Source organism: Mytilus trossulus, chromosome 2 (assembly GCF_036588685.1).
Source record: "Mytilus trossulus isolate FHL-02 chromosome 2, PNRI_Mtr1.1.1.hap1, whole genome shotgun sequence".
Lineage (NCBI taxonomy): Eukaryota > Metazoa > Mollusca > Bivalvia > Mytilida > Mytilidae > Mytilus > Mytilus trossulus.
Window position 1 is genome coordinate 54,880,273 of NC_086374.1, and position 15,268 is coordinate 54,895,540.

Here is a 15,268-nt window from a genome sequence, read left to right on the forward strand (position 1 = left end):
GAATCTAAATATCAATAGATTTGTGGCATGAAAAGTCTTAAATTATATAATTCTGAGCTTGGTAAGTATGCCATAAGGTAGCAATAAACAGTTAGGAAAAAATACTAAAATTTGCCCTTATGAATTTTACCATTCCCTTTCCTTTTCATTTCTGTCTTGCAATATCAAGCTTACTGTTTGTCTCATATATGGGCATATGTATGTAATCAGAATCTTCCATAGATTTTTATTTCCAGTATATAAAATGGTAAATATAATTTCTTTTTGGTGTATCCATGGCAAAAATCTGCATGTATTTGTTATAAAATATTGCAGAAGGTGGGAGAATGTCACATATTTCCCCAAAATTTGGCTAAAAGTAGAATTTCAATCGCTTGAAGTAATACCTTTTCTAAAACTGTGTACATATATCATTCAGCAAATCCAATGAAAATCATATGTCTTTCGTCTCTTTTTTTTTGTAAAATTGCGTCAAAAACTTCGTGTAGAAAAAGAGTGTTTGTAAACAGTACATTAAAGCCAGTCAAGGTCGTTAATCACTATCATATATAAATACTACATGTAACAAAACATTGAATGTCAGAAATGCGTAAATAGCGGCAACATTCATCACCAAAAAAAGAACCTTAAAAGAATATTAAAGTTCATCAAGTTCATTTTTCATTTGGTCTATTTAACCGTTTGATTCAAGCTTCAATGATGGGTAGTTTGTCGACAACACCATGCATCTGGCGTACAAAATCGTAAGCATAGTATGTCAAAAGTAAACTTTTGTATCGTTTTTAAATGTTAAATTCTGTATAAACAAATAATTCTAAATATTAAGTACACATTGTTCATCGTGTCCGTAACGAAACACTGACTAATCCACCAACAAAGCTGTATTGACCTAGTGCTAATAGAGTCAATCTATGAAATTGAAAGTGGCTTTGTGTGAAAATAGAAAAAAGCATTAAACAAAAAAAAAACCAAAAAAACCCCAGGTCTTATAAAAAAGAAGATGTGGTATGATTGCCAATAAGACAACAATCCACAAAAGACCGAAATGCTTGTTTTTTTGTGTCAAGATTAAATGATTATATCACTTTTGTTAAAACAATTCCATAACCAGGAGGACTTTAGTCAGGTTTGAATAAGATTAATGTATTAGTGTAATCTAATATGCATAATGTAATGACATTAGAGAACAATAATATGATGGTTTGTAAGACGTAAGCGGGTTTAATAAATGTGAAATTTGACTTATGTTTCTTCATCCTTCTCTGAATTTTTTTTTGTGTAAGTCTTTCCAGATAAGTAGGTACTGGACTCTCACCCAGTTATATAAGGACCATGCAGTCATTTGTATCGATATGTTTTGATTAATTCAATGATCGAATGTGTAAATTTTCACAATGACATTAAATCATGTTTCAAATTTTATTCAAACACTGTTTTAAACATTTCTGTTATATGTATCAAAAAGTGTTAGAAAATTGGAGGTAACTTCACAGGAACATTTGTCATCCCTGCCTGCATCATCTTGCTCTCTATTTTTGAAATACCCTGCCATACATTTCCACTACTCCGGAAACTTGATTTTAAAACACGTTTACATGTCAAATTGTCAACTGTTGTTTTTCTTTTTTTATCCTCCATCTTATCGAACTGGTAAATTTTCGCGGAAGCAGCATTGCTAGATAAGGTGTTGGATTCATTTTTCTTCTTCAGTGTAAACTCATTCATTTGAATTATACGAATGTCATCTTTAGCTGGGTTTTTATCATCTTCAGCGGTAGAGCATTTTTCATATGGTCGTAGAGCCTGTTCATCACATTCTTTTTCTTCAGGTATTGTTTTATTTATTATGGCAGATTGATTTGAATAAGAAATGCATTTTCGCTTTGGAAGCTTAAGTTTATTTAGACGACATGTTGCAGTAGAATCAGACGCTCGCCGAAAAATGTTGTCTTCTATGTTAAAGCTCGATTGACTAGATATAAGTCTGTTTGTCGAGTTATGGGGGGACTTAGTAAATATTTGCAATTCATGATTGTGCGACTTGAATTCTGAGCTGAGATATCTTTGAAAAATACATCTATAGTAAGGCAAACATTTCCTTTTTATATAGTGAAGCGTATTTCTTCCATTATTATCAAGCACAGTTGGATTTGCACCGTTGTCTAATAACAACTGGATGATATCAGTTGATAAGAAATGTCGTACAGCGTACATCAATGGAGTACGCCCCTTCATATCATGAGCATTTGTATCAGCACCACCCTTTATAAGTAGATTAATGAGATTCATAAGGGATTCGGAATCTGAATTCTTATTTTCTGCTACAAAACTGCAAGCTACTATCAACGGAGTTTTACCATCGTAACCTTGAAAGTTTACGTCCACTCCACCATCCATAAGGAGTTTTACAAGTTTAATCTTCTGTTGTGCAACGGCTTTCAGCAACATTTCTTTTTCCTGATACTATAATTAAAATACATAAAGATAATTAATTCATATATTCCTTGAATAATAAAGAAAGCACTCTACGTTCTTGTATACTTTAACAGTGTTGTCTGTTTAACATTTTATTCTATCTGATGCCTAGTCTTTAAGGTGGTACCCAACACTTTCACTAAAATTAATTTGGCTCGTTTAATTTTGATTAAATTTTGACGAAGTATTTAATTTGACCTTTTAACAAGTATATTAAAATTTCAAAAAATTTAAACGAACCGTTTTGTCAGAAAAAAATTATACTGGTTATATAGCAGTTTGACAAACAACAATTTTGATCATTGAGAAGCTTAATATTCCCTTTACAACAACACGTAATTAAAACGTTTAGTTGATTTTACAGAGTTATGTAGTGTTAGGTACTACATTAACAAACAAACATTCTCCGAAAACAGTACAAAATGCATAAAATTTTCAATCGCAGGAAAATTGTGGAGTCATGCAGGGCATATGAAGTTAATATTAGTTAAATTATTTTTTAATAAAAGAAAATGACCAATTTATATACTAGATCAACAGCACACAAAAACTGTCAATAAAAACAAATCAGATAATATAGCAATAAAAAAAACCGAAAAAATAATATTGAAATAGCAGATGAAACTTAATAGTTATGATATTAAAAGCATGTTACTTACATTGTCCATCTTGACAATTTTCAAATGGTATCGTCAAGGAAAGCTACATTCCATCCTTTATACACTTAATCTTGTTTCCACGCCTTCAAAACGTTTCAACAAATAGAAGTTTATTTAATGTCAAGTTAACATACCACCTATAATATTACACCAACTAGATAGTTAACTCCGCCTTAATGATATTTCGCAGTTTCATTAGGGATGGAAGCATTTAAAGTTATAACGAATAATATTAAGACGGCTTTAAACAATATACATGATTTACAGTTTACATATATAAAACAATGAAAATAAACAATGCAGTCACTTTGAACAATAGTCCTTGGCTTTCTTTGAATCAATATATAGAAAAAATAAAAAGAGCATAATTTGTAAGTATCCTGTTTTATTTCAGGATTGAGGATTTTTTTTAATTTATCTATATAATTTAAGTTATTATATTCATTTTCATTTCAAAATTCTTTTCTTAATTGTTTATTTATTTTACATTGAAAAAAGAAATGAAACTCACCATCTAGTACATATCAATGTGTACATAGTCTTATATCTCTCGGAATTTTCCTGTATTTACCAGTTTCTATTAATAAACAGTGGACCAGGTCACTTATTCGAAATTTACAAATTAGTTGTCTATGTTTAAAATTTTGAGAAAGTAGATATGGTTCAAAGTTATACCTTTTTTTAAATTTTTTATTAGTTGGACACTTCTGTACCTCTTTGTGTAACTGTCCTTCAGAGCATATTGGTTTTGTTTTTCACGAAAACGAGACCGTTGGTTGTCTTTTTTGGCTTTTGTCTTTCCAAAGCCTATGGAATAAAACATTGGAACGTCGCTGATAATGTCTGCTTACGACACAAAGCCTTAATACGAGAACTTTTGAGCGGTTGAGCAGGATGATATAGGCAGACAGAAAACGAACATAATCGATTTGCTTCACAAATCTGATATTCTCTAAAAATAAGCACGAGAACCAATGTCACATACGCTGCTCTGTTTGGGTATATTCACTGAGCTGTTATTATTTCACCAAAACATTTTTCAATAAGTTATAATTTCCCTTTGACCCGAATTCTATATCTAAAGTTTTTCTTTTACTACTCAGACCAGTAGGTACTTCGATGTTTTTTTTTTTTAATGCAGAGCATGTAATTCTTACACAAGAGCATTTGACACTCGAAGTGGATTAGAGTTTTTTCCCTCAATATTAATCAGAATTATTTGTTTTCTATTTGTTGGTTTCAGGTCTTTAATTAATTATGTATTTCACCTATAACTATTATAAAATACCTAAATATCTATATTTTTTTTTTACAATACCAAGATATGTCATTTTCTATATGTTTGATCATAAACAGACGTTTACGTGTCTATTCGTTTATTTAAGCTGTTGTGAAAGAACAAGATTTACAGGAAAAATGCATTCAAACTTTTCTTTTAACTGTTGAGGTGCAAAAAGTAAAATAATAATAAAAAACGAACTTAGAGCAAACTGATGTTTCTACAATTTTAACCATTTTCCCACTCCAGCAACTGAACCTTTATTTGAAAAAAACGTATAAGGAGATATACCAATAAGGAAAGTGTTTTTGTTTGGTACACGTGTTGAATGTTAAAATATATGGGTTACACGTTTTCAACGGAGACCTATATATTGTTGACGTAAAGATCATTCAACACTTTCAGAAACAAACAAACACGTTTTGTTTATCTTATTTTGCATCTGCAACTTAAATTCAAATAACATATTTCAAAAGAAGGCACGAAATTCGCACTATGATGCTGTTAACGAATGTAAATGTTAACACCAAGACACAATATTATACAACGGCTTTACATTTGAATTCACCTGGCACAAGTAGATAAATGTTATTAATAGTTTTTACTGTTTTATCAGTCTTTAAGTTTTCTGAAATATATGTTAGTTCAATTGGTTTTGAATGTAAACAATCTTCATTTATTCTTTCTCAAGTCGTTTAACTAATTTTATAATTTATGTTTATCTATCAGAATTTTTATTCAAATAAAACTAAAGTTAACCTTTTCACTATTATAACGTAGTTGGGCCTCAACAGAAATTATAGCATTATGAAAACGATTAAATCTATGTTCAAACTCTAACTGTTTTTAAATAGAAGAAAACAATCCAAGAACAGAATTGAATATAAAAATTTACAAAAATATGATTTTAGCAAAAACAACGTTTCTACCGATTTCCCCCTGAAAACTTTTGGGATATGAATAGATCTTTAAAATTGAGGTCATTTAAATATATCCTATACCTGTGGGTGACCAATCTGATTTTGAGAGTTTAAATATTTTAAAGATCACCTTTTCTGTATTGCAGCATATGATTCAAATGTCAAATAAAAATTCTAAAAACACTAAAATTCCTTTAATAAAAACCAAGTAAATGCATTAATATAATCTAGTTTAGTAACAACTATGAAAATACAAATGTCAAAGCTTAAATATAAAAACCAAGTAAATGCATTAATATAATCTAGTTTAGTAACAACTATGAAAATACAAATGTCAAAGCTTAAATATTAAAACGATGGTTACTACTCTCTGGCGCAACGTTGGCCTTAGCTAAACTTTTCTTTCTTTTCATATCCGTTGTAGTGATGATCTTTCAACTTTTCTGGGTGTTCAGACTTGCAGGTTTATTTAAGCTGTTGTGAAAGAACAAGATTTACAGGAAAAATGCATTCAAACCTTTTTTTTAACTGTTGAGGTGCAAAAAGTAAAATAATAAAAATACTGAACTCAGAGCAAACTCATGTTTCTACAATTCTAACCATTTTCCCACTCCAGCAACTGACCCTTTTTTTCGAAAATACTTATACGGAAGTATACCAGTAAGGAAAGTGTTTTTGTTTGGTACACGTGTTGAATGTTAAAATATATGGGTTAAACGTTTTCAACGGAGACCTATATATTGTTGACGTAAAGATTATTCAACGCTTTCAGAAACAAACAAACACGTTTTGATTATCTTATTTTGCATCTGCAACTGGAATTCAAATAACATTTTTTCAAAAGAAGGCACGAAATTCGCACTGTGATGCTGTTAAAGAATGTAAATGTCAACACCAAGACACAATATTATACAACGGCTTTAAATTTGATTTCACCTGGCAAAAGTAGATAAATGTTATTAATAGTCTTAAATGTCTTATCAGCCTTCAAGTTTTCTGAATTATATGTTAGTTTCAATTGGTTTTGAATGTAAATAATCTTCATATAGTCTTTCTCAAGTCGTTTAAATAATTTTATAACATGATATTTATCTATCAGAATTTTTATTCAAATAAAACTAATGTTAACCTTTTCACTATTATAAACGTTTTGGCCTCAACAGAAATTATAATATTATAAAAACGGCAAAATCTATGTTCAAACTCTAACTGCTTTTATATAGAAGAAAAAAACCCAAGAACAGAATTTAATATATTAATTTACAAAAATAAGATTTTAGCAAAAACAACGTTTCTACCGATTTCCCCCTGAAAACTTTTGGGGTATGAAGGTCATTTAAAGATATCCTATGCCTGTGTGTGAACAATTTGATTTTGACAGTTTAAATTTTTTAAAGATCACCTTATCTATATTGCAGCATATGATTCAAATGTCAAATCAAAATTCTAAAAACACCATTAATAAAAACCAAGTAAACGCATTAATATGATATAGTTTGGTAACATCTATCAAAATAAAAATGTCAAAGCTTAAATATTAAAACGATGGTTACTACTCTCTGGCGCAACGTTGGCCTTAACTAAACTTTTTTTCTTTTCATATCAGTTGTAGTGATGATCTTCCAACTTTCCTGGGTGTTAAAACTTGCAGGGTTTACAGCCGTTGAGCTTAAGGTTTCACTCCACAGTTAAGAAATACTATAAAAATTATCCCCAAAAACGTTTAATAGTTTTCTTTTTCTTGATGTCACATTTTAAATTAATCAGTACCTTCAAATGTTAAATATTAAACTTCAATAGAATAAATGGTTATAACATATAATTCTATTTTTTTTATATTGATCATTCTGCATATATTTGCAATAAGATGTTGCACAAATGGACAAGGAAATGTCACATTTAATGCAAAAACATTTAATGTTAAAAAATGAAAACAACACGTTGTAAATTATACGCGTCCAACGCGTTTCTCTCGATTTACTTTATTTAGAATTTCAAATCATCTGAGTGATACTCTTTTCTGAAACCATTGACGAATAACAAATTAAATTATCTAATTACAATTACGACCACCTTCGTTTTTCAGTCATATTGCGTTATAGTTTAATTTTGAATGTAACGCTCTTTCCTGAAGGCTGACAGTGTTTTGTCATAAGTTCAACTTTTTTTCATGATTTACTCTGGTCAGAAATGCAATTAAGAATTTAAAGGAACGGCTGTAAAAAAAAATTTGTGACTACTCGAAATAACATTAAAACATTGTAAAAAGTAAAATCACAAAAATACTGAACTCCGAGAAAACTCAAAACGGAAAATCCATAAATTAATCAAATGGCAAAATCAAATGATAAAACACATTAAACGAATGGACAATACATTTTCCTGACTTGGTACAGGCATTTTCAAATAAGTAATCGACTTATCAAACAAACATATAACAAATTTTGATGTTCATATACACTGTGATAATTTTAAAATTAATGTTATTGCTAAATTCTTTCATTTTCAATGGACTCATAGGGGACCAAAAGCTAAACCCTGACCCATCTCTTTAGTGCTACTTAAGAGTTCTGAATAAAGGTCAATTCTGATTTTTCGGACATACATCCATTTTTATAGTGGTATTTTAACTTTGTTTTAGCAATGAGTCGATACCACTGCTGATCCCAGACGTTATCATTAGATGAGCAGTCTGTGAATCGAAATAGACATGATTTTTAAATGTTGTTTTGGGTGTGTGAAGATAAATAGAAACAAGGCATGTATTAACATATGGGTTCAAAGCTGACCATGTTAGATGGCCCAAAGAAGATTCAACACTTTCAGCTGTTTGCCCATATGTGAAACCCCTGATCTAAATGTTGAATGCAACATTAAACGTTTCGGATATAGATCAATATGTTTCGGACGTAAGAAATTTATACAGTATTTTTTAGCACTGGGTCGATACCACTGTTGGTTTGGGTGATATCAACAGATTGGCAGTCGGTGCTTACTTAGTACATGCATGATTTTTACATAAGAATATATATGTACCAAGTCAGGAATATGACAGTTGTTATCCATTTGTTTGATGTGTTTGATCTCTTAATTTTGTTTTTTGACCAGGGACTATTCGTTTTGAATTTTCCTCAGTGTTTCATCAAATGTTAATGTCGCCAGTACGAACTCGAATTGATTGATTGCTTTCACATGCCATTGATCAAAATCACATTTCCGCAAATTTTTCATTTCCTTTGAATTGATTTGGATATTTTTGATACTTAGTCTTGATTTACTAACACCAGTATGTAATACGATGTTTTTTTTTCTCAAAGCAAAGCAGGATTTTTAAAACGTAGAGCACCTGACCCACTAGATTTGAAAAAAAAAATTGTTGTGTTCAATACTAATCAAACTACATTATTTTCTTTTTCCCGTTGCTATTCGGTCTAAAAAAATAATTATAGTCTATAAGTGTTATCAAATATCTTGATCTCTATATTTTTTTTGCTAACCACGATAATACATTTTTATGTTTAAACATGTAAGTACTGTTTAGTGCCAAATCATTTTTTTTTCAAATTGAAGTGCAATTTGGTGTTACTAGTTTTAATGTTAAGTCCTTTAATATTTTTTTCAAACAGTGAAGATATTTTTTTTTTACAGTATTTAACCAATTTTTGATTTCCGAAAACAATCATTCTTTCAAACATATGATCAAAGTGAGATTCACTTAAAAGCAAAGTTTACCAAGTGTATTGTTTGGTATCCGTGATGAATAAAAAATATTAGGGATAAATATTTTCAAAGCTGACCATGATAGTTGGTGTAAAGATCAATCGACACTTTCGGTTACAAACAAACATGTTTGACGTTTTGTTTATCTTTAATGCAGCTGCTACTGGAATTCAAATCACACTTTTTAGAAAGAGCATACAAAAAAAAAAGAAGGCATTAATTTCGCACTATGATGTAACTGAGGAATAGAAAGGATGACACCAAGACACAATATCATACAATCGTTATACAACAATACCAAAATGGTAAACTAATGAATAATTTTACACAAAGCAAATATACCAGTGCCTCAGATGGAGTCAGTCACGACAACCAATTAAACAAAAACGATTTTAACTCATACATGATCTTTTCATAAGTCTGAAATGAGTTGCCTCCAATTTGACTTTTTCCTATTAAAATAAGATTTTAACATGAGTATATTTTCTTTTATATCTCTCGGGAATTATTTTACAATCCACCATTAATAACGTTATTTGAATTTCCCTTTTCATCTTTGACCCGGTTATTTTTTAGATATTGCGATGAAAATTTCATAGAGTCCATTATGAGTCAGATCATATAAGTAATCAATACACAGAATGTGGATAAGCGATGACGCTAAACATGATAATATGAAGTGTGTGGCTAAAAAACCAGCAAGCTATGCTTTCATTCCCGGGAAAAATACAACTTAACTTTATAGGACGGAAGAATGAATAAACGTAACTATATAAACCCTGCCTTTAAAAAATGAGTACTAAGAAGAAGAAAACATCGACTGTAGAAAGGGTTTGTACTTGATGATTAAATTTAGTTGACCTTTTACACAATTATCTTTAATGTTTTGTATGTATTTGGCAATCATACCACATCCTGAAAGTTAAATATGTCTCATATCTTGACTTACATCTAGAAATTGACAATGAGGGTAGGTTGAAAAAACCGACTTTACGACAAAAGAGATGATTTCTGCTTCACAATTCTGAACATTCCATTTCTAGTTAGTTAAACATATTTATTTATAGTGGATTGGGAAACAAGTTTTACAACTTATATTAATCCCTTTCCACTTTGCGGGTGCGAGTGCTGCCTTGTAGCGGCATTAGCCTACTCTTTTTCGAAATCTACAAGGGTGTCTTTAACGTGCAAGAGATGTGGCTCTCTCTTAACACGGGCCAGCCATTTATCGTCCCCGTCCGACGGACTATCATCGTTTCCTCAAGACCATACTCGCAAATGGTGTCAAGGGAGAGCCGAAAATTGAGTTCCTGAAATTTTCATCCCAAACGGGAATCGAACCAGGAACCTTTGTGTTAGTAGTCCGATGCACTAACCACTACACCACGGCTCTTCCATTTCTATGAAGAAGCACTCCAGCAGCACGTGTATAGACGGATTATACATATCCCAATTAATACATGTACGATATTCCAAGGCTTGCTTTTTCTATCATGATTTTCTTGATATTGGATTGCTGCTCACCAGGAAGCTATACTTGTGCATATGAAAGTAATCCGTATCTTCCATATATTACATTTGCAATGGTTCAATTTGTGAAATATAATTTCTTTTTTGAACATTTGAACAATACTCAACTATGTGCAATCATATATAAGTCATTATGTCACATAAACTTCTCTGTTTTTGGTATACACACTTAACTGATGTAACTCACAATTTTTAAGGTGGCTAAAACGAATTCAAATTGATCGATTGGTTTTTATTTTCTTTGACCAAAAAACAAATTTCCATATTTTTCTTTATTTTTTCCTTGACCCGATTTTGATATAAGTGAAATATAGTTTTAACGACCAAAGACCAGTAGGCATTACGATGGGTTTTTTTTTAAAGCGAAGCAGGATATGCCGAAATTAGAGCAACTGACACGCAATCGATTTCGTTAAGAACAGGGAGCTATTTTATATGTTCAAAAATACTCAAATAGTTGTTTTTCTTTTTGAGTTGTTATATGGTCTGTAAATTACTATGTATTCCTTTTTAACTTGTCATAATATATTTTGATACTTATATCATTTTACAACACTACCATATGTGAAATCTTATTTGATAAGTGACTAATGTTAAAAATGGTGAGCTGTGATTTGTTAAAAGTTTTAGTCATTCAATAGTTTATTAATATGTTTTAGGTATAAAATTAAGATTTAACAGTTTTTGACCATTTTAACACTTCAGAAAACGACCATTTGTTTACATATACCTATCAAAGTGAGGCACATATGTACGGATAAGTTAATGTTATCACGTGTATTTGTTATGATTTTAAAGCTATCATGACAATTTGCATAATGTCATTCGACAAGGTCGACAACAAACACACACGTTTCACTTTAAAGAAAATGTCAAAACATGTGACAAAGATAGATTTCGTTTTAAAGATTTAAGATATTTATTTCAGTTTGGCAGCTGCTTTTGAAATTCAAATCACACTTTTTTATAAAGCACAACAACATATATAGGTGGTACTAATTTCGTAACATGATTTTGTCAAAGAATCAAATGTTATCACCTATACACAATATCAAACAATGGTCAAACAACAATATCAAAATAGTAAACAGAAGACATTTTTGTATATTTGAATACTTTTATGAAGAAAAGTCAGGCTCTCAGAGAAAGTGATCCCACAACTACTAATTCACAAGTAGACACACTTTTCACTTATTTGTTGTTTAAATGTTAAAAATATATCACCATCATTTGACAAGTAATGAATGACAAACCACACGATATTTGAAACCATATATTGTAGAGAACCTACTTTAATACCCTGACTTTGTGTGCATTATGTTGACGCAAAACTGAAACAATGTTTGTGTTCAAATTAATTAACATTTCTTTCAAACTACTCATAAAAAAATAGTAATAAAGCAAATTCAAAGAATCTGTGATTTTTGTAGTTTCTGAGAAAATTGGACGAAAACTTCGTTCATGGCCATTATATGTGTAAGAATATGTAAGTAAGTTGGAAACAGGAAGTTGATGATCGATGTAGCTAAAAAGTATCAAATGAAGTTTAAGTCTTTTAAATTTCTTAGACTAAACAGTAAAATTGAGAATTGAAAAAGAAAATTAGAAGAATACTATTGCACGTTAGTACCTATAATCTGTACTTCAGTATTTGTATTTTTTGGGGGAAGTTGAATATTTCTCAATAAGGTCTTTGTATCTTCCGATGAACCCTTTTTGTTTTTAAATAACGAGCCGTTCTTTGAAATACCACTGGTTCGTCAACTTTCTGTTCAGACACTGGTGACATTTTACAATTGATAGTTGCAATCTCTTGAATACTGAATGAGTTGGGTAATGTATATCCCATATGCAGTTGAATTCAATATATAGATACTACTAAGGGGGAGGGGGTAATGGATAATTTCAAAAGCAAAACAGTATCGTTTTATAATTTCGTATACTGAGATAACCGCTTATGTAATATTCAAGGTATCAGTCTAAAAATGATTTCATTAGTTATTTTATTTTCAGAACCTGGAGAATTGGTGATTCAGAACATAACTGAACCGAAGATGAAAATACATATACTTCAATTAATTATATAACCAATCAAATAAAAATGACATAAACAAAATAAAAAACATTTTTTGTTTGTTTATTGCCCTTTCTTATTTATATTAAATGTTAGTTTCAATTTGTTTGACAAAAAAAAATCATTCATTCTTTTTGAAAATAGGAAAACATCTAGCACATATTAATTAATTAGAAGTTTTCATGAAAAAATAGGTCAAGAATAATATTTATATTATTAATATAACTGCAATATCTTTTCACACTTTACCAGTTGTTTTTTACAAACAAAACATCAATAATATATCTAGTTAACTTAATTTAAGTTATCTTGATTTAAAAATAAAATTTAAAAGCATATGCACAGTTTGATGCCAACATGTTTTGAAAGATGTAATGTTTTTTACAAATAAAATCATATAAAAATATCTGATACATGTGGTTGCAAAAATGGAACTTTGTAGGTTTCTTCAAAAGATAACCGTATGTCCAAATAGTTATTAACAGTATCTTGTTTCGATTTCAGTGGTACAATTTACATCAAAGGTGACAATGGACAACCGACAAATTGTTAAATGATATCCTTTGGAGATTTGAGAATTTGATTCCATTATTACCCAGACACAAAGATGTCAACGACGAGCCAAGACACATGCAGTAAACAAAATCAGAAAGTGTTTTAAGTGACAGTTTTCAATGATATTCAAGTGAAGTGACAGTGAAGTTTCATTTAGTTCAAGGACAATTGTATTTAATTTCATTATTATACAATATACGCATGTGCCAAAAAAATATTTGATCTAGAGCATGGTTTTATTCATAATGCGAAAAAAACATGTTAGAATCTGCAACAATACATTGATTTTATCAATTCATAATTTTATTAATCAACATAAATATGATTATACAATGATATTAAAGATGCATGTTTGTTATTTAAGTATATTGTCTTGAATATGTCTGTACTATGTATAAACTAGCATCAGCAAATTGGAGGTAACTTCATAGGAACTCTTATTATCTCCGTTTGCAACATTGTTTTGTCAATATCTGAAACATTATCCCAAACTTGTCTTTTTGTTTGAGAAATTGATTTGATAAAATGTTTACAATTCAAATTGTCCAATGATGTTTTTCTTCTTTTGTCGTCTATTTCAGTGGATCGGTGTGTTATCGTGGAATTAACGTTGTTGTATAAGGTGTGGGATATTTTATTTAATTTAGAAATTCTATTAACGTCATCTTTAATCAGTTGGTTAACACCTTCTGCAGTAGATAATTTTTCACAGGTTCGTAGAGTATGATTTACACCATCTATTTTTTCAGGAATTGGGTTAAATACTATTAACGAGCCGCTTGTATAAGATTTGCATTTTCGCTTTGGCAGCAGTACTCGTTTATTTTGAAGACACGTATCAGTAGAATCAGACACTCGCCGAAAAATGTTATTTTCAAGGTCAACTGTCGTTTGACTGTATATACTTGTCAAGTTTAGAGAACGGCTATTTACTCTTTGCTCGTAATGAGATCGAGAGCTGAGTTCTGATGCCATATACTTTTTAAAAATACATCTATATTTAGGCAAACATTTTCTTTTCATGTAATGCAGCATACTTCTTCTATTATTATCAAGTATTGTTGGATCTGCATCGCTGTCTAATAATAACTGGATGATATCAATTGAAAGGCAATGTCGTACAGCATACATCAGTGGAGTACGCCCCTTCATATCTTGAGCATTTGTATAAGCACCACTTTTTAAAAGAAGATTGATGAGAACGATAAGGGAATCGGAATCCTTATTTTCTGCAACAAAACTACAAGCTACTATCAACGGCGTTTTACCGTCGTAACCTTGAAAGTTTACGTCCACTCCACCATCAATAAGTAGTTTTACAAGTTTAATCTGCCCTTGTGCCACAGCTTTTAGCAACATTTCTTTTTCCTGACACTATAATAGAAAAATAAAAATACATCACAATTACGTTTTCATATATGATATATTCATGTCAAACAATAGCATGCATATTATCATCATTTTTCAAGCTTTAACACAATTGTCTGGTAAGACGTGATCGCAAAGTAAATTTTCAAATTTAAGCATTAAAAACATGAAATGAATGACAATCAATACTGATTTACTTAAAATGATGTTAAAAAGAAACCAAATGAAACCTTTAAAAGGCGATATAAAATCTTTGTCCCTTACCTTATCCATTTTGACAGTTTGCAGATTATTGTATCAATGAATGATATGTTCCTCCCTTTATACTTTTCTATTATGGTCACCAGCTCTTGCTTCCACGCCTTCAAAGCGTTTCGACAAATAGAATCTATTTCCATTTAAAGTTATCACACTCACTTGATCATTTTATAAAATGTATAATAAACTCCACCTTAGTAATATTTGGCTGTTGTATTAGGAAAAGCAGCATTAAATTTTTAAATGAGTACAAACAATATCTTTTAACGTGTATTGAATGACTGAGTTTGTATCTTTTTTACTTTATGGACACGATTTTCATATCATTTACACCACGGGTTGACTTGAGGTTAAGAGATTTGGTCAAATAAAATATCTGCTATCTGCTATTGAAATTAATGCTTTGGGGAATTAATCGTTTACTTGAGCA

The 15,268-nt window shown here is 30.3% G+C and overlaps 1 protein-coding gene across 1 annotated transcript; it reads right to left on the bottom strand.

Moving 5' to 3' along the window:
* Nucleotides 1-1,467: 1,467 nt before the first annotated feature.
* LOC134705872 (ankyrin repeat domain-containing protein 50-like) lies at nucleotides 1,468-14,853 on the bottom strand. The gene is made up of 3 exons (XM_063564586.1): nucleotides 14,845-14,853; nucleotides 14,146-14,586; nucleotides 1,468-2,463 (listed from the first exon to the last, which is right to left on the bottom strand). The coding sequence occupies exons 1-3, from the start codon at nucleotides 14,851-14,853 to the stop codon at nucleotides 1,468-1,470; spliced, it is 1,446 nt and encodes a 481-aa protein (XP_063420656.1).
* Between the last annotated feature and the right edge of the window lie 415 nt (nucleotides 14,854-15,268).

Coding starts and splice junctions, on each gene's coding strand:
- LOC134705872 (XM_063564586.1), bottom strand. Junction 2,464..14,145: donor GATCTCATTACGAGCAAAGA/GTAAATAGCCGT, acceptor TTTTAATTATAG/TATCAGGAAAAAGAAATGTT.